Raw genomic sequence first — 19,489 nt, 5'->3', positions numbered from 1 at the left:
AAGTAAATAAAATAGTATCTACTGTTTAGATTAACAAGAATAAGAAAAAAAAGATTTCTTATTTGTTACAATTAACATAAGTTAGTTATGTGTTGTCAAAAGAGCAATTTCTTTACTGCCTACAAAGTTTAGGTATAGTAAAAATCGAGTAAATGTATTCAATTAATGCGATTATTTTTCTCATTTCTTGTGGCATTGTCATCCCTTTGTTTCCTTTGTTTGGAAAAGCGTAGCCATTCTGCAGCTACATTGTCAAACTCTGATTCCGTCAAGTTTATGTAGCACGAGATTATTTCTCCTAGAAAAAGAACAATACATTGAGCTCATGAAAACATTTTAATTAAACATTTTGGTTTGTACATTTGCCAGTGTCTATAACATACTTTTTATAAGTTTCGTGATGTACAAGTCCACGATTCGAAAATTATTTCGCAATCCTTTCCACGAACAGTTCATAGCACATTCATTTGTAAATATTTTTCTGAGAGTTCGATGGATATTATCTCTGGAATTATTTCCTCCTATTTTCGAAATAAATTCTTTCTATAAAGAGAAAAATACACATCACATACATTATTATTAACGTGAATAAAATGCAACTGTTAGGCTCATAAAACAATGTAACAACTTACAAATTGCGTCACTGCCTCATCCGTAGTTTTTAGTAATACATCGAATTCCTTTATATTCTCTATTGTAGTAAGAGGTAAAAATTTTGCAATAAGAGTATTTTCAACGACATTAAAAGATTTTTGAGAATGATTCTTGAGAGCAGTTTCTATTTTGGTTAAACGTTGATTTACATCTTTCAACATAATATTCGCTGCAGTCTGCATGTGCAAAATTTTTTTTATACTTTCTGCAATAGAAACAATAATCTTAAATTAAAGAATAGCGTGTTGTTAAAATGCAAATAATAAAACAATATTTACGTTTTATATCCAAATCTTCTTTGTTCTGAGTTGAGGTTGGGTCAATTATATTACATCCTAAAGTATAAAACAAAATATAAAACAAAAGTTACTCTTTTTTTATTTTTTTTCTATTATATAATATTTATTTCTTTACTGTTTTTATTGTCATAATTTTTAAACAATATATATACCTTTAAATGTTACCGGCATGTTATCAATCTCTAAATTTTCATTTATTTCCAAAAAATTATTTTCTTCTTCTGAAATTTTTATTATTATTGAATATTTAAGAATCCCATTTTCTCAGTTAAATTGGATTATGACGTCAGAAGCAAGAAATCTCCGTTCCATAGTACAGATTGGAAAAAAATGTCGAAAACATTGTTTGTTACTCGTGAATTAGTAAATATTATATAGCTATATCTCGATAAACTGATATAAAGTTATATAGTTCTATTTTTGTTAGAAACAAAAAAATATATATAAATTAAATTATAAGTGCACTTACTAATGTCAAGTAACAAAAAAGGAAGTTTTCGTTATATTTTAATCTATATTATCAAACGCGAATAGTTATTTAAAAAATTAATTTATTTTGACATTTATTATAAGCAAAAAATAATTTCATGCTTCTGACGTTATAGTTCCACATTGTAACATGTAAAACTGTGTTCTGAACTTCCTACTGCACACTTTTTATTTACATCCTGCATTTTTTGCATATATAGCGTTAATTTTCCACTCTACATATGAACTATTTGGCATCAATTTTTTTAGGATTATAGTCCCAAGAGATAAACTTCCAAAAAGTTATCACCTCCGATTTGGCTGATTTTTAGTCTAAATACTTATTTTATCTAGTAAATAATATTCCCAAATTGATTTTCGGCGCAAATGCCCCCTCCGCCCCCCAGCCCCCCTCAAAGATAAAACTGTTTTTGTTAATTATTTCAGAAAGCGTTCATTGTACGGAAAAAGTTGCCAAATAAAAAATAAAGCTCATAAAATGATTTACAAATAAGGTCCTATACATATTTTATTTAACTCCAATACTTTAGCGGATAAACAAAACATCTACACATGTCCCATACAGCACAAAACATCCTCAGGATATCCTCAGGACATCGAGGATATTTCAGTGTCCCAAGGATGTTTTCTGAGGACATCGAGATCTCCCCAAGATGTCCTAAGGATATGTAGGATATTTTGTGCTGTATGGGGTAACTTTTATATTAATGTAGAGTAAGATGAGTTTCTGTGATATGTACATACTTTTAATCTTATTACGAACTTGGGAACTTGTTTCATCTTCCTCTTTCTCACTGCTATAACGATTGCATGGAAAATGTTGCCTTTTTCGTTTTTCTGTTGTTTGATAATTGGCAGCGTCTTGTCGAGCTGATTCCAGAGATGCTAAAGGAAAAATTTGGTAAGACTTCCATATGCGACCCACTCCCGATTTTGATCAACTATTACAGGCATGTAGTACTGACTAGATGTAGTCGAAATCCAAAGTGCTAGTATGCAAAAACGCCCAGTTTCCAAGAAATTTAAATTTAAAGTTTCCGGTTAGATTAACGATTTTTAAGATTTTAATATAAAAAAATGGTTAAATTTAAAAAATATTTTGCCAAAACGTTTTATTTTATAAACATTTTACTAGTTTATAGATACCAATGAGTCAAAATATCATTAACAGCGAAAAAAATACGAAAAATTAAAAAACTCATTTTCTTACCTTTTTATATATACAGACTGTCCCATTTTAATTGACCACTTCTGTTAACTTCGGAAGAAATGGTCAGATAAAAAAATATTCTCTACAAAAGTTGTTGGGTTTGGAGGGGGACATTCGATGATGACATTGGTTTAATCTACACTCACCCGAAAAAAAAGCGGTACACTGAAAATGTGGGAAAAATTCATCAAATTTCAACTGACGATAACTTCGTAAATAATAAAGATAGAAAGTTCTATAAAATATGGAAATGAAGCTAAAAATCTCTACTTTAAGAATCAATTTATTTCAATGTTGCAAAATAAATTTATTGAAAATGGCGGATGACAAAGCGCGAGCATGCAAAATTGAAAAATAATGGTTCGAGTTTGCGACGGTGCACGGTATAAACAAAAAATTGTAGCTTATTGGGATCAAAAGCGTACGAAAGTACAGAGTCTCCTCTTTAAAATGCTTTTTTATGCATCTTGATACGATGATTTTTCGCCGAGAGATTCGCATTTGAAGAAAAAGGCAGATTCTTACTTCAAATGCGAATCTCTCGGCGAAAAATCATCGTATCAAGATGCATAAAAAAGCATTTTAAAGAGGAGACTCTGTACTTTCGTACGCTTTTGATCCCAATAAGCTACAATTTTTTGTTTATACCGTGCACCGTCGCAAACTCGAACCATTATTTTTCAATTTCGCATGCTTTTGCTTTGTCATCCGCCATTTTGGAGAAAGTTATCACACATTATTGCGTTATGAATTTTCGAACACTAGACATCCAAACTTTTAAAATGGTTTTTAAAAAATCCTGCTAGCTGTATTACGTGCCGAGATATTCAATTTTGAACCAGACCGAATTGCAAGAATAAGAATTCTGTGGTTATCAGCTCCGCGGTATTTTAAAACTTCAAACTCTCCTTACGGTTATAAGTGTCAATTCTGCTCTTGGCGTTACCCAGGATCAACGGCGTGGACGTGGCAGAAATCTGATCCCGTGTGCACATGTAGGCACGTGTGTATGTGTGTGTGTGTGTGTGTGTGCGTGCGTGTGTCCGTGCGTCCGTGCGCGTGCGTGCGTGCGTGCGTGCGCGTGCATGCGTGTGTGTGCGCGTGCACCACTGGGATAAGGACCTCATGGCTCGTTAGATCCACGATATTTTACGACTCCAAACCCTCCCGGTGGTGCGTGTACAATTGTGTGTGCGCGCGCGTATATTAATAATGGGTATGACCTCCTCGTGCGCGTATTACCTCATTCATGCGACGAGGCATACTTCTTATTAGTGTTCTAATTTCAGTCTGCGTAATGTCATTCCACTCTATTTCAAGAACTCTTCGAAGTTCTGGCAATGACTGAGGAGCAGGTATATGATTTCGTACTTTTCTGTTAATATTGTCCCATAGGTGTTCAATAGGATTTAAATCTGGACTCATTGCTGGCCATTCGAGTCGATTTATGCCAACTTCATCGCAGAAATCAAGCACTTTTCTCGCAACGTGCGGTCGAGCATTGTCTTGCATAAACAAAAAGTCCTCTTCGATGAAGTGCGCATACGGAACAACGTACGGTATGAGTACGTCTTCCACGTATACATCTGCGTTCATGTTTGCGTCAAAAAAGTGGAGATCTGTGTGAGCATTCGCAGAAATTCCTGCCCAAACCATTACAGAGCCACCATTGTAGCTAGGCCTCTCACTTACAGTACAGTCTGCAAATCGTTCTCCAACGCGACGGTATACTCGTTCTCGTCCGTCTGAAGAATACAGACAAAAACGAGATTCGTCGCTAAAAAGAACGGTACTCCATTCTGCATATGTCCAGCCTGCATGCTCGACAGCAAAATTGAGTCGAGTTACGCGATGGCGACGCATAAGCGAAGGTACATTTGCTGGCCTGCGCGGAAAAAGACCGTGTTCCGCTAATCTGTTTCGAATAGTCTCAACGGATACTTTACATTCGCGGACATCTCTTAAATTGTTTTGAATTTGAACAGCCGTTCGATGTCTGTCTCTTAATGAATTTAAAACAATAAATCGGTCATCGTTTTCATTCGTACAACGAGGACGTCCCGAACCAGGTCTTCTTTGGACAGAATTAGTCTCCAAGTACCTAGCATAAGCACGTTGCACGGTTGACACTGATAAATCAAGTGCCTCAGCAACGTACCTTCGACTTCTCCCATCTTCAATTAACGCTACAACTTGAGCAGCTTTTTCAGGACTTATCGTCGCCATAATTGACCAATAATTTCAATGCGAAAAGATTAATTATTGTTTACTTTGACGAAGTCGTACGAATAAGTAACGCGTCTCGAAAGAAAAAGATCAAGAGAAATCAAGCACTCTTCTCGCAATGTGCGGCCGAGCATAAACAAAAAGTCAGGGCGGAGAAATCACAAAAGATCTGCAGACATCTCCTTCGGATGCAAAACAATTGATTGAAAAATAATGGTTCGAGTTTGCGACGGTGCACGGTATAAACAAAAAATTGTAGCTTATTGGGATCAAAAGCGTACGAAAGTACAGAGTCTCCTCTTTAAAATGCTTTTTTATGCATCTCGATACGATGATTTTTCGCTGAGAGATTCGCATTTGAAGTAAGAATCTGCCTTTTTCTTCAAATGCGAATCTCTCGGCGAAAAATCATCGTATCGAGATGCATAAAAAAGCATTTTAAAGAGGAGACTCTGTACTTTCGTACGCTTTTGATCCCAATAAGCTACAATTTTTTGTTTATACCGTGCACCGTCGCAAACTCGAACCATTATTTTTCAATTTTGCATGCTCGCGCTTTGTCATCCGCCATTTTCAATAAATTTATTTTGCAACATTGAAATAAATTGATTCTTAAAGTAGAGATTTTTAGCTTCATTTCCATATTTTATAGAACTTTTTATCTTTATTATTTACGAAGTTATCGTCAGTTGAAATTTGATGAATTTTTCCCACATTTTCAGTGTACCGCTTTTTTTTCGGGTGAGTGTAGAATGTACGTGCCAAGGTCATATGGAGATCAATTTTGTTTTTTTAAATGGAACACCCTATTTCTGATTCCAGAATCTAATAGCTGGTGTCAAGAGCTTTTCAAAACATTATAATGAAATTATTTTTTATTAAGTACTTTTCGAGTTATGAGGCTTGTAAGTTACAGTATTTTGACATAAAATACAAAATATCTTGTAAAACATTTAGTTTTCAAGAATCTTACCTTAATAATTTTAAGCACAAAATAATTGAGACAAATTAATTGATATAAAGAAAACACATAGTTGCTTTTAAGAAAAATCATGTAATTTGCAGCTGCATACTTTTTTTTAAACTATGTGTTTTCTTTATGCCAATTGATTCGTTATTTTGTGCATAAAAATATTGACGGATGGTAATCCTGATTTAGTATTTTTATTAGTAGTTTTTCGATTCGTTAGTGGCAGCACTTAGCTTAATATTATAGATAACAGTTTTTCAGTCTCTCTAGCCTTCGTCACGTATATTCATTTTATCAAATAAATAATTATTTTTAAATAAAGCATTCTCATTACAAGTATTAAGGTAAGATTCCCGAAAACTGAATATTTTACAAGATGTTTTATATTTTATGTCAAAATACTGTAACTTACAAGCCTCCTAACTCGAAAAATACTTAATGAAAAATAACTTCATTATAATGTTTTGGAAAGCTCTTGACACCGGCTATTAGATTCTAAAATTAGAAATGGGGTGTTTTATTTAATATAAAAAAACAAAGTTGACCTCCATATAATCTTGGTATGCACACCCTAGGTTAAACCAATGTCATCATCGGATGACCCCCTCCAAACCAACAACTTTGTAGAGAATATTTTTTTATCTGACCATTTCCTGCAAAGTTAATAAAAATGATCAGTTAAAATGGGACACCCTGTATGTATATATACATACATAATCAGCATCTAAACAATAATAAGAGATAAAAACTAATAAATATAACCTAATTTTACAAAATATAAAAAAAACAAAATATTTTATAAAATATATAATTCATATTAATATTAATATTATATATATATTTTTTTTAAATAATAAAAACCAATACCCAATAAAATATTTTTAAAAAATCAAAATTTAATAAACAATCAAAAAATACAAAATATAATAAACACAAAAAATAAATAAATTGTTTATTTTGATATTTAGAACATTTTCATAATATATTCTCCCTGCACTGCCACCCAAAAAAATCTAATCTAACCTAACTAAACCTAACCTAATCTCACACTACTAATCTCTACTACTAATCTCACAACCTAACTTAACCTAATCTCACACTACTCCGAAGTATGTAAGAATCACGTAAAAAAAAAAGCTTTTTTGATTTGTTGTTTTTTTGCTAATAATGATATTTTCACATATTAGTACATATAATTTAGCAAAATACTAATAAAATAAAATGTTTTGACAAAATATTTTAGAAATTTAATCATTTTTTTATATTAAAATCTTAAAAATTGTTAATTCAACCGGACACTTAAAATTTGATTTTTTCGGAAACTAGACGTTTCTGCGAGTTAACACTTTGGATTTTGACTACATTTAGTTCGTACTACATGCCTGTAGAAGTTGATCGAAATCGGAGATGCGTCGCATATGAAAGTCTAGCCAAAAATTTCTCAAAACTTTTCATATAAATACTTCACAATCTTTAAAAAAATGTTCTTTTCAATTTTAATTTAATTTCTCTATGAAATCAAAAGTTATACTAATTTAATTATATTCATTTTACGAGTAAATTTTTAATATGTATTAATTAATATTAAATATTACTTTTTCGCCAATAGTTTCTAAAGTTATTCATACAGTTGAGTTTATAGGTATATTATCCCAATCAACAAAATGTTAGCAGCTTGCCGGCAGTTTGCGACCAGATTCGCTCAGAACTTAGCAGCAGATACGGTGCCATCTGTGTTCGCATTAAGCTCGTGCAAGCAAAATCTGTCGACATAGGTTGACAGCAGATTGGCGGCAGAAAACAAGTAGAATCTGTGCAGTGTAATTTGGTGTCAGATTGTCGGCAGAAATCGAGCAGACCTGTCGTCACAATTTAAGTGGAATAGCGGCATTTAAATGGTTCATTACAATTTTACATTTCTCGTTTCGCTTATTAAAAGTAATAAATGAGGTATGCAAAGTATGTAATATCTATTTGCTTTATTGGGACAAAAAAAATACTTGTGTTTTAATCAATTTATTAGGCCAAATCCCGAAATCACTGCAATATCGGGTCAACTCGCGATGGATTTTTAATTTCAAAAATTTTAATATTTTGAATCTCCTATGGAGATTGTATTAAACTGATAAGCTTAATTAAGCCACTGGCCACACTTTTATATGCACAGATGAATCTTGAGTATGAGTTTATACAGGGTGTCCCATTTTAAGTGGGCACTCCGAATAACTTCGAAGGAAGTAATTTTCAAAGAAAATGACCCAGACAAAAATTGTTGCACTCAGAGAGGGACATCCAATGGTGACATTGGTTTAACTTAGGGTGTACGTGCCAAGGTCATATGGAGGTCAACTTTGTTTTTTTAAGTAGAACACCCTATTTTTGATTCCAGAATCTAATAGCTGGTGTCAAGTGCTTTTCAAAACACTATAATGAAGTTATTATTTATTAGGTACTTTTCGAGTTATGAGGCTTGAAAGTTACAGCATTTTGACATAAAATACAAAATATCTTGTAAAACATTCAATTTTTGGGAATCTTATCTTAATAATTTTATGCACAAAATAATGATACGAATCAATTGGTATAAAGAAAACATTTAGTTGCTTTCAAGAAAAAATATATAATTTGCAACATGCAACTGCATACTTTTTTTTAAAACCAATGTGTTTTCTTTATACCAATTGATTTGTCTCATTATTTTGTGCATAAAAGTATTAAGGTAATATTGGATGTCCCCCTCTGAGTGCAACAACTTTTGTCTGGGTCATTTTCTTTGAAAATCACTTCCTTCGAAGTTATTTGGGGTGCTCACTTAAAATGGGACACCATGTATATGAAGAAACACGCCGCATAGCGGCGAACAACATCAAATTGCACTGCGCAGATTTTGCTCGATTTCTGCCGCCAATTTGACATCAAACTGCGTTGCACAGATTCTGCTCGATTTCTGCCGTCAATCTGATATCCCCTGTAACATTTTCTGCCAAGCAGAGCCTTGCATCAGTTTACTTGCAGCAGAAATGATAGGAAATTTGCAGCAGATTCTGTCCATAACAGTCGGTGCTGCCAGTCTGTCAGCAGTCTGCTATAAGATTCATGCATTTGAAGTGCATAAATCTGTTTGCAGATATTTGCTGCAGAAATCGAGCAGATTTGAGGAAGATTCTTTCCGTAACACGCAGTCTGTCAGCAGTGTGTCGTAAGATTCTTTAAGCAGAAGTCTTGTACAGATCTTGCGCAGATCTTGCACAGATCTGCTCATCAGATTTTTGAAAGGCTCATGCAACAGAAGTTACGTGCAGATCCTGTGCAGATCTCGTGCAGAATCTGTTCCCCTAGCAGCGATCTGCTGCAAGATTGCTGCAAGATTCGCAGCAGATCATTGCAAGATTCTGTCAGCAGTCAACATACAATTCGCAACAGGTAAAATACGCAATATTTTTTCAGCAAAAGTCTTGTACAGATCCTGCGCAGATCTTGCACAGATCTGCTCAGCAGATTTTTAAAAGGCTCATGCAGCAAAAGTTACGTGCAGATCTTGTGCAGATCTCATGCAGAATCTGTTCCCCTAGCAGCGATCTGTTGCAAGACTGCTGCAAGATTTCCAGCAGATTCGAGCTGTCAAAAACCGCGGTCCTTGCCGCGATACTTATATGCACGCTCGCCTCAGCCAATAGGAGAGCTCGATTCGAGTGAAAATTTTCCCATCGTCCACTGCGCGCGACTTGTCCTTCGTGCTTCGTACATGCTTCGCCTTAGTCGCCATCAGTGATGCAAGATCGAGTATCCTGCATCAAGCATCACATGAGGGGAAGAGTCCCCACCATGACGGCACCACACAAGCGAGCATCGCTGACGTCACGCGTCCGTGTGCGCTCGCCGTTCCAATAGCGTATGAGTCGTACGCTGTGGAATGGCGAGCGCACACGGACGCGTGACGTCAGCGATGCTCGCTTGTTTGGTGCTGCCATGGTGGGGGCTCTTCCTCTCATGTAGTGCTTGATGCAGGATGCTCGATCTTGCATCACTGGTCGCCATTGTGCTTTGTGCAGCAGCAGCAGCAGTGGCAACAACGGCCGATGCAGCGGTTTAGATACGCTATTTACCATAATCCAGAAAGTACCGTAAGTAAGTAAGTAAGTAAAGTAAGTAAGTCTTTTTCAGTTTGTGTGAAAGAAGTCGACTTCATCGTGATACATTTGAGGCACTTCACTTTTTTCTAAAAAATAGAATGGTCTATCTCGTGTCGCTTGAAATTGCTTTTTCGTATATCTACCGTGGGTATTATATTTCATTTTTGCCAGTTATAATTATTGCTTTTAAAATTCAATTTATTCAATTCAGTGCGCGTAACATATTATTCACAATCATCGTCGGTTGAAATTCATTTTTGTTCCGCATCGTCGACTAGTCTGCTTTTCATATGTGCCTCGCTCAATCGAAAAATAACGCAGTTATTCATATACGATAAAGTCGACTTTGTGATCTTCTGACATTTGTGACATTAATTCCATTTCAAAAATATAATTTTCTCTCGTGTCGCTTGAAATTGCTTTTCGTCTCTTGAAAATTCATTTGTCCACCGTGGGTATTTTGTTTTTCTTAAAATACACATTTCTTAGCAACAATGAAAAGGGTGTATCACAAACGTTTCGAAAACTTAACAAATAGGCAAAAGAGAAATCGTATTCAAGTAGATCAAGGTGATATTACTTCTTTATCTGATTCTTCTTTACCTCGTGTTGAACTCGTCGATGATATTTCGTCTTTTCGTTCGAATTTTGACGATTTTATCGAAAGCGTCGCGTATTCTGAGTCATCAGTTGCATCGTCTGACTATGAGACTATTGATGCTAATAGTACGTTTCCCGATTTACAGGAATGTGAAATCAGTTCTGATGATAGTAGTACAGTCAATGATATTTTTGGATCGGAAAATACGTTCGCTAAAAACTTGGCAAAATGCTTCCTTGTTATCAATCTTACGGCCGTTCAAGGTAATGCCATTCTGAAGTTATTGCGTTCACATCCTTGTTTTGAATATTTACCTAAAGATATGCGGACACTTGTGCACACACCTAAATCTCGCGTGCAGGTTGTAGATGTTGAGCCTGGGCAGTATTGGCATGTGGGATTTATACATTGTATAATCCAACAATTATCTCATGAATGCAATATTCCTGATGTCTTAAGATTGCATATCAGTACAGACGGTGCTTCCGCGGACAAAAAAGGCATTGTTCAGTATTGGCCTCTCCAAATCAGAATCGTCAATTTGAAAAACAGCAAACCTTTAATTGTAGGTGTATACCGCGGGAAAAAGAAACCACAAGATCCTAATAGCTTTTTTCGAATGCTCGTTGAAGAGATGAAAGTCGTGATTAATAGTGGAGGAATTAGGTTTAAGGATAAACTTATTCCCGTAACGTTTGAGTGCTTTATTGCTGATGCCCCTGCCCGGGCCTTTGTATTACAACACAAGGGACATATGTCTTCGAAGCCATGCTCAAAATGCAACGTTACGGGTACAGTAATTGAGGGCACTCGACATAATGTATTCCTTGGCGTTAATCACGTAAAACGGACAGATGAAAACTATAATTTTAGGACTGACACTGACCATCATAAGGACATGAAAAGCCCTTTAGAAGACTTAAATATACGCATGGTTACACGAGTACCGTTTGAATATATGCACTCCATTTGCCTTGGCATAATGAAAAAGTGCATCGAAGCATGGGTGTTGGGAAAGTTTGGTTGTAAAAATGGCAAGTTACGTGCTGCCGACATTGAGGCAATCGACGTTTGTTTAAAAGAATTGGACAATACCTGTCCTGGAAACTTTACTCGGCGACCTCGAGCTCTGTCAGAGTTCCAGCAGTACAAAGCAACCGAATTTCGACATCTTTTACTGTATGCAGGATCAGTTGTACTCTATGGCATCCTGGATGACAATTATTATCTACATTTCATGCTTCTTCACGTAGCTATGCGTCTTCTTACAATGCCAACACGTTCAGATAATGATCTCAAATTAGCCGAGGATTGTTTAAAGTTATTCGTGGACAAGGCTGTCAATCTGTATGGTTCTTTGTTTATGAGCTATAATACTCATTGTTTGCTGCATATTGTCGACGATGTGAGAGAATTAGGTCCACTTGATGATTATTCCGCGTTTCCATATGAAAATAATATGTTATTTTTTCAAAAATACGTACGAAATCAGCATCGCCCTTTGCAACAATTTGCTCTTCGATTGATGGAACGAAACGTCCAACACGTATCGACTAAACGATCAGACAGTAATGGAATCATCGTTTCAGGTATTTCAACGCGACAGTGCAGGCATTCCGGGTTGCCAGAATCTTCTATTCAGTACAAACGTATTGAATATGATAATTTCCGTTTCAGTATTGATGACAAAAATTGTTATTGCAGATTAAAAGACGGAAGATTATGTAAAATTGTGGGTATTGTAAAGACAAGTCAATCGTACTGTTTCATAGTACGAACATATGTGGTCGTCGAAAACTTTTACGACAATATCGTTCCATCTACATTAATTGGAACTTTCAAATGCTCCCAATTTAGTGCAGAGTCCACGATGATCGACATTACCGATGTTTGTGGCAAATGTTACAAAATGCCGTTGTGGAAACAAACAAATTCGCTGAATAACATTACTGAAAAATCAACTGATGAGCTAATTATCATGACACTGTTACACCATGGCACATAATTTTTTTGTTTCATACAATTATTTTATTTACAAATTGAAACAGTGTCTTCCCGTTCAAAACTTAAGGGGGCTGTCTACCTAATTAATGCGTTTTGAAGCGGTCGGAAAGAATATGCGACTAGACGTGAAGAGAATATTCTGAGAGTTTTGGAACAAGTTTTAAATAACTTATCACTTTTTTCTATAGAATGCAATGCATTTCACTTATATTTTTGAATACATTATGCTAATTTACTTCAGAAATCAAATATTTGAAAAAATATAGTTTTCTTACAGCGCGCAAGATATTTTCAAAGCTATTCATGCAAACGCAATCGTCAAAATTCCGACGTATTCTACAAATAATTTGCCACAAATTGTCATAATCGTTTTAGAAAATAATTAGAATTAACAAAGATACAATTTTTTTAAATCAAAATAATTTGTTACATAAAAAATAATATTGATATTAATAAATTAAATCATTATTTGTAAGGAACGACAAGAAGATACCGCATTCATTTTTATGTTTTACAGGAGCATTAATGAAGAAATCGAAAATATCTGGAACTGATCGGAAAGGTCGGAATATATATATACCGGCAAAATATTGCAGCTCTTCTGAGGAGAATACTACAACGAAAATGATTAATGATAGACCTGATAATATTAATATGGAATACGAAATTGGCAAGATGGTCTCGTCGTTAAATTGTGCACCTTCTGCATATACTAACTCGGCGGAGTCGTCAGCGCCAAGCACCATCGCATCCGAAACACCACCACAAAGCAATGTGTCCTACCCTTCAAATATTGAACCGCTGCACAATTACAACTCGACACAGTACTCGAATCCAAAGCAACATTCGAACTCAATGCACTCACCGCAGTACACCAACATGAACACCGTTCCTGCTCTATCCGGTTACGCACCGCCATTTCCATATCACCATCATGGAAGTCCGAATAATAATGGACAAATAGATGACTTTCTAAAGACAATGTTGGATGCAATCGAGAAGGTGGGCACTGCAGTATATGCAATCCGAGACGAAATTAATAAACGACTCGATGGATTCGAAAAACGTATATTTGAGAATGTCAATAAGTTACGGAAAGATCTACTGCAGTAAGTGTTTCTTTTTTGTTTCATATTCTTTGAATTTTTACATGACCTCCTTTCTAATTTTTCTATCAATTATTTCACAATTTTAACTAAAAATTACATAAACAATAATGTGTTTTGTTAGGCGAATGGTTGATCGTAATGCTCAACAGCCACATCAGTCCTATAAACCACCGAATGGGTTTCCTTTGCGAACGTTGGAGCAGCTGGATGCCTTCCTTCAAAATGCTGACCAAATACAAAACTTGGTAAACAGATTTTACTATACAATTAAAGTTGTGTTAAAAACATTTTGTCATTATAAAATAGAATAGTTAATGTTGTATTTCAGTGTTTGTCAATGTTTTATATAATAATATTAATACACTCATGGAAAAAAATAAGGATTACCTGTTTTTGTTTTTGTGAAAAAAGGCTACTTTTTCAGACGTCGTAACATTGGAATGGGAAGTCGTAGAAAGACGTATAAAAATTGACTTTAAAGCTTTAACTGTCTACTTTACACTGATTTGAACTGACAAGGTCTAAAACGATTAGCCTTAAAGTTATGTAGCATTGAAATAAGTGGCGAAATCTGGAAGTTATTGTCTTGATGCTTTGCACGTGGACATTTTTTGTTTAAATGTTTAAAACAGGCAAAATAGAAAATTTAGTAAGCTTTGTAAAGCAGTGTAAAGTATACAGTTCAAGTTTAAAATTCCATTTTTATACGTCTTTCTACATCTTCCCATTCCAATGTTACGACGTCTGAAAAATGAGCCTTTTTTCACAAAAAAACAGGAGATTCTTATTTTTTTCATGAGTGTATAATTAATAAATGCACGAAAAAAAAACATCCATTACAATTGTAACATATTAATGGAAATATATGTTATGCAGAAATTGTATCTATCGTCCGTCGGCGGAGGAACTGTCAAGGAAACGCTGAACCAATTTTTGAAAGAAACCCTTCATGAGGAGTTGGTGACAAATTTTACGTGGATTAGAGCTGAAGGAACCCGTTCTATGTACAACTCTAAAATGGCAGAGATATATTTTGGTAATGTAGTATGTACTACTCTTTTTAAGTTACATATTGTATTCCCGTTGGCAAAATATGTACGAAAAATTATGATAAACTGTATTTGTATTCAAATTTTGTGAATCTTTATTAATAGAAAGTGTACATTATTTATAAATAGAACGGACTTTTATATATTCTCAATAACGATTTAAAAAGTTCATAATCACGTGTATGGGTGCATCGACACAATGACGTAGCGATCGTTGACCGCGTATATTTCCGAAACTAACCATACCACGAGGTTGTGTCTATTGACACTTTTCTTCAAGAACTTCCGAATTTTAACATATTTCAATTTTAGCGAATTTGACCAAAAGAACGTTTCCATAAGATTTACGCGGGGTCTCTTTCTTCACTTTTTAATAATATTGAACAAACCACTTTTATTTATCATTTGCAGATGGTCTAGTACTGTGCAATAGGAGAGTAGGGAGTCGTGAATTCGCGCAGACAATGCAGGAGGTTTTGCGCATTGCTAAACAGCGAGGTCGAGACAAAAAACGACGGGAAAGGCTCCCACTGGGTCCAAGGCAGCAAATCGAACGTGAAATCGAACAGAGATATGGTAGAGGGCAACAAATTGTTTTCCAGAGAAACAATGAAAGGGAGGATTCCAATGAAGAAAACAACAATTCAGATAGTAATTCGGAAAATTAAATCTTCTGTATTATCGTTTTGATTTTGTTTTATATTTTTAGCCTTTCGATGGCCATGCTTTAAGACTGCCTATAATTTACGTATTATATTAATATACTATATATTATAATTAATATAAAGGTGTTACTTTTGAATTTAAAGTCGTATTCAACTGTGATAAAAAGTTATTTTTTTTTATAGAAAATAGAAATGGAAAAGGTACATATGTCTCTCTTATTATTATTATATTTTTTAAGTCAAATCAGACCAAATAATCACAAATAAAACGTTTTGTTAATTAACAGTTTCTTATTAATGTCCCATTATTATAAAATTTGGATTTTCACATTCCTATAAACTGATAATTTCGGTTAAAATGGTTAAAATATATATATATATATATATATATATATATGTATATATATATATATAAGTATATAAGAAATATTAATTAATTAAACATTTCTGATCCATTTTAACCGAAATTATCCGGCAGCATACTGGCGAAAGGCTGCTGCAAGATTTGCAGCAGATACGTGCAAGTTTCTTGCAAGAATCTGCCTTCAGAATCTTGTACCAGTCTGCTGAAAATCCGCTGCAAGTATCTTACGATAAAGTATAATTCTGATGAAAGACTGCTGCAAGATTTGCGACAGATTCGTGCAAGTTTCTTGCAAGAAGGTGCCTCCAGAATCTCCCGAAAGATCATGAGCAGAATGAGGAAACAGACCCTATCTGTCTGCTGGCAGAATCTGGCAAGAATCTGCTGCAAGATTTGCAATAGTCTTGCTGCAGATTGCTACTAGGGATGAAACTGCGTTGCGCAGGTCCTGCTCGGTTTCTGCCGCCAATCTGCTGTAATAATTCCGAACAAATCCTGCTCGGTTTCTGTTACTGATCTGCTGTCAAATTATGTCAGCAGATTTTGTTACATTTCTGCTGACATTCTGCTATCATCATCTGATGAAACAGGTTTTGTATACAATCTGCAGTCTTTCTGCTCACAAAAATTTGTAGCAGACGTTTGGCAATATCTGTTCAAACAGACTTTACTGACTGGAATCATTTATTCGTGTACGCGTGTGTATATTCACGCAACGCTTAAGTACTTACAACAAAATTTAATGATCTCGACTTTATATTGGCCCCAAGTATTATAATTTGGAGTTGCACAGTCCAATATCAATGTTGCGTTATTTGCTGTTCGAGGTGGCCATAAACACCATTGTCCGTCGCCATTTTCCACCAACCAGATTGCCGGAATTTCAGAATATGTGGAATCTAATTTAAATTTCACAACAGCATACTTTTTTGCACTTTGTATGTTGTCACACATCATCGTTCCGTGACTGAAATAAAAAAAAAATAATATTTCAGTTGGACATTGTCTCATAAATAAAAACTTGAATATTAGCGGTATCCCAGCAAACAAATATATAACTGTTACCTTACTCGAATAAAACAGAATATAATACATAATGTAACATATACGTTGCACATAACACACAGATTGATCGTAATTTCTCACACACCTAAGGGCCTATTCAGACAAACTTACATTGTCGCATAAACATATGCATAAGGAAATTGATCGGTCCATTTGCTGATGCATTTGCTTATGGACTAATCAATTTCCTTATGCATATGTTTATGCGACTATGCAAGTTTGTCTGGATAGGCCATAATACTGCACTGAAAAACAAATTCTAGGTAAACTTGTGAGATGCATTTAGTAATGCATGTTTAAAAATTATTTGGTTGTTATTATTAATTATAATAATAATAACATAATATTTGATAATAATCACAAATATTTTAAAAGAGCAAATTTTGCGTTTAGTCGAGCTAACTAAATTACATAGTATTTATTATCGAAAAGTTTGATGATAATCAGCAAACAATTTGATAATTAATGCTAAATTGTTTTAAAAGCATTATCTGATTGATTTGCTAACAGTTACTACATTATTTGATAAGTATTACTAAATCAGAGATTATTCTTTACGACAGCGCTCGGAATTAGTTGCACATTTCGAGCCGATTCTCGAGACAATAGATTTGTTCTTTATTGCTGCACTGAGTTCACACTGCACTGAACTGAATTGAAATAGTGCAAGCGGGGACAAGTTAGTGTAAGTGAGTATAAAGAACGTTTTAGTGCAGTGATCAATATGACGCACCGCGTAATATTAAATGAATTATTAGATTCTTTTGGATAAAAAAATATAAATCTGCCACCATTTATACCTCTTTTAGATGACGATGACGGTGGTAAAATATGTATTTTATGTGTAATGTATTATTAATTATTGTTATATATTGATAAAATTAAAATTTTTTGGAAATTTAATCTAATCTAACCTAGTAACTATTTTTTTTTTTTTAATTTTGATGAGTTACGATTATTACATCCAATTTTTGGAATGATACAAAAGATTGAACGTGTCAAAATAAATAATTAAATAGAAAATATTGTTTATAATTATGACAATTTGAATTTCATCATGCATTTTCGATTATCGAGGATAGTAGCATATGAATTGATAGATTGATTTAGAGTGTTGGAAGTATTTATTTCTTTACAAAATATATATTATTTTAGATAGAAAGCTTTGAAGATAATATTTAATTAAATGTTTCATATATATATATATACAGGGTATTTCATTTTAATCTAGCCAGACGAATATTTCAAACGCTGTTGAGTTTAGAGAAAAATGTTTCAGACAAAAATTGTAGGGTTTGGAGGGGGACACAAGATGGTGGTCTTGAGTTTTCGATGAAGATAAAATTGAAGGTCATATGAAGGTCAACTTTGTTTTTTTAAATAAAATGTAGTATTTTTCATTGCATATTCTGAAAGAATATAAAATTCTGCATTAAAATTGTCTGACACGTTTTTCATCAAAATCCATAATTTTTGAGGAAATTTAGCAATTAAAAAAAAAATGTTTGTTTTTCGTAAAGAGAATCATGCATTAATTTGTACATGTTCATGAACATTTCTCGTTCTTAGAGTTACCCGGAATCAACGGCGTGGACGTGACAAAAATCTGATTCCATCGGGGTGCTTGATTTACGTGAGTCCCCTTGCCTCTTACTTTCGGGGTTGCTAAATTTGCTAAATTTCCTAAAAAATTATGGATTTTCATGAAAAACGTGTCAGACAATTTTAATGCAGAATTTTATGTTCTTTCAGAATATGCAATAAAAAATACTACAATTCATTTAAAACAACAAAGTTGACCTTTATATGACCTTCAATTTTACCTTCATCAAAAACTCAAGCCCACCATCTTGTGTCCCTCTCCAAACCCTACAACTTTTGTCTGAAACATTTTTCTCTAAATTCAACAGCGTTTGAAATATTCGCCTGGCTAGATTAAAATGAAACACCCTGTATATATATATATATATATATATTTTTTTTTTAACTGTTCTGTAAATTTGCAATTATTATTAACAATAAGTATAATTTTGTTACACAAATACAGCATAAAAAACTTTTATATATAATACATTTAGCTTCTCTAAAATGATAAAACTTTTCACATTTAATAAAAGTTAGTACTATCACAGCTTGATTTTCTGAAATTCAGATTATTAGTACAATTTCAGTGCTTATAATTTAATTTTAAGAGAATTATTAATTACTTTAATATTAAATAGGTTTCTTTAATATTTATAATAGGTTATGTGTACTTTTTAAATTTCCCACCATTATCAACTTACCCGATTCTTGCACTGTCCTGCACTGCTTGTTCTTGCTCAAAACTCAGTGCAACGAGTACCGTGAACTGTTGCACTGAGTTCTGTTGCACTGCAATGAAGAACGGATTGGTGCACGTTGCACTGCAATAGAGAACGCTTCGGTATTACTAGTGTACACTAGTGCAGAAAGTTCAGCAATAAAGAACAAACCTGATGCCTCCTGTTTCCCCACTACCGCTCGGCCATTGGCGGCCGAGCCGCCGATAGCTCTGGCTCAGGAGCGTTTTATATTATTATAGAAATAGGCTGGATTGTTTAATAATATATATATATATATATATATATATATATATATATATATATATATATGGAGCATTCTTTCTCAAC

The 19,489-nt window shown here is 34.1% G+C and overlaps 2 protein-coding genes across 8 annotated transcripts; one reads left to right on the top strand and one right to left on the bottom strand.

The window, feature by feature from the left end:
* Positions 1-24: 24 nt before the first annotated feature.
* On the bottom strand, positions 25-19,322 carry LOC105677357 (uncharacterized). Its single transcript, XM_067347971.1, has 9 exons — positions 19,313-19,322; positions 19,124-19,243; positions 16,505-16,740; positions 2,187-2,327; positions 1,106-1,174; positions 933-989; positions 633-859; positions 384-543; positions 25-298 (listed from the first exon to the last, which is right to left on the bottom strand). The coding sequence occupies exons 3-9, from the start codon at positions 16,728-16,730 to the stop codon at positions 159-161; spliced, it is 1,020 nt and encodes a 339-aa protein (XP_067204072.1). The 5' UTR covers positions 16,731-16,740; positions 19,124-19,243; positions 19,313-19,322; the 3' UTR covers positions 25-158.
* On the top strand, positions 9,776-15,693 carry LOC105669641 (uncharacterized). 7 transcript variants are annotated; one of them, XM_067347970.1, is made up of 5 exons: positions 10,006-10,845; positions 13,104-13,695; positions 13,817-13,940; positions 14,572-14,739; positions 15,156-15,298. In XM_067347970.1, the coding sequence occupies exons 1-5, from the start codon at positions 10,476-10,478 to the stop codon at positions 15,162-15,164; spliced, it is 1,263 nt and encodes a 420-aa protein (XP_067204071.1). In that variant the 5' UTR covers positions 10,006-10,475; the 3' UTR covers positions 15,165-15,298. The 7 variants fall into 7 exon arrangements, with proteins under 7 accessions (XP_067204065.1, XP_067204068.1, XP_067204067.1 ...); XM_067347969.1 differs by having other exon boundaries at positions 10,012-10,845; positions 14,572-14,731; positions 15,156-15,693; XM_067347964.1 differs by lacking the exons at positions 13,817-13,940; positions 14,572-14,739; positions 15,156-15,298 and adding an exon at positions 9,776-9,972 and having other exon boundaries at positions 10,728-13,243.
* Positions 19,323-19,489: the final 167 nt, after the last annotated feature.

The sequence above is a fragment of the Linepithema humile genome, chromosome 1, assembly GCF_040581485.1.
Source record: "Linepithema humile isolate Giens D197 chromosome 1, Lhum_UNIL_v1.0, whole genome shotgun sequence".
NCBI classification, from domain to species: Eukaryota; Metazoa; Arthropoda; class Insecta; order Hymenoptera; family Formicidae; genus Linepithema; species Linepithema humile.
Note: the sequence above shows the minus strand (reverse complement) of the source record. Positions and strands in the feature narration are given on the sequence as shown.

What these genes read in the sequence shown, in the direction of transcription:
- LOC105677357 (XM_067347971.1), bottom strand. Translation starts at nt 16,730, where the DNA reads ATGATGTGTGACAACATACAAAGTGCAAAAAAGTATGCTGTTGTGAAA. An exon ending in AGAAGATTTGGATATAAAAC is followed by an intron (nt 860 to 932) that starts GTAAATATTGTT and finishes TTTCTATTGCAG; the next exon opens with AAAGTATAAAAAAAATTTTG. An exon ending in ATGAGGCAGTGACGCAATTT is followed by an intron (nt 544 to 632) that starts GTAAGTTGTTAC and finishes TTCTCTTTATAG; the next exon opens with AAAGAATTTATTTCGAAAAT.
- LOC105669641 (XM_067347964.1), top strand. Translation starts at nt 9,928, where the DNA reads ATGCAGCGGTTTAGATACGCTATTTACCATAATCCAGAAAGTACC. An exon ending in ACCATAATCCAGAAAGTACC is followed by an intron (nt 9,973 to 10,727) that starts GTAAGTAAGTAA and finishes CCCGATTTACAG; the next exon opens with GAATGTGAAATCAGTTCTGA.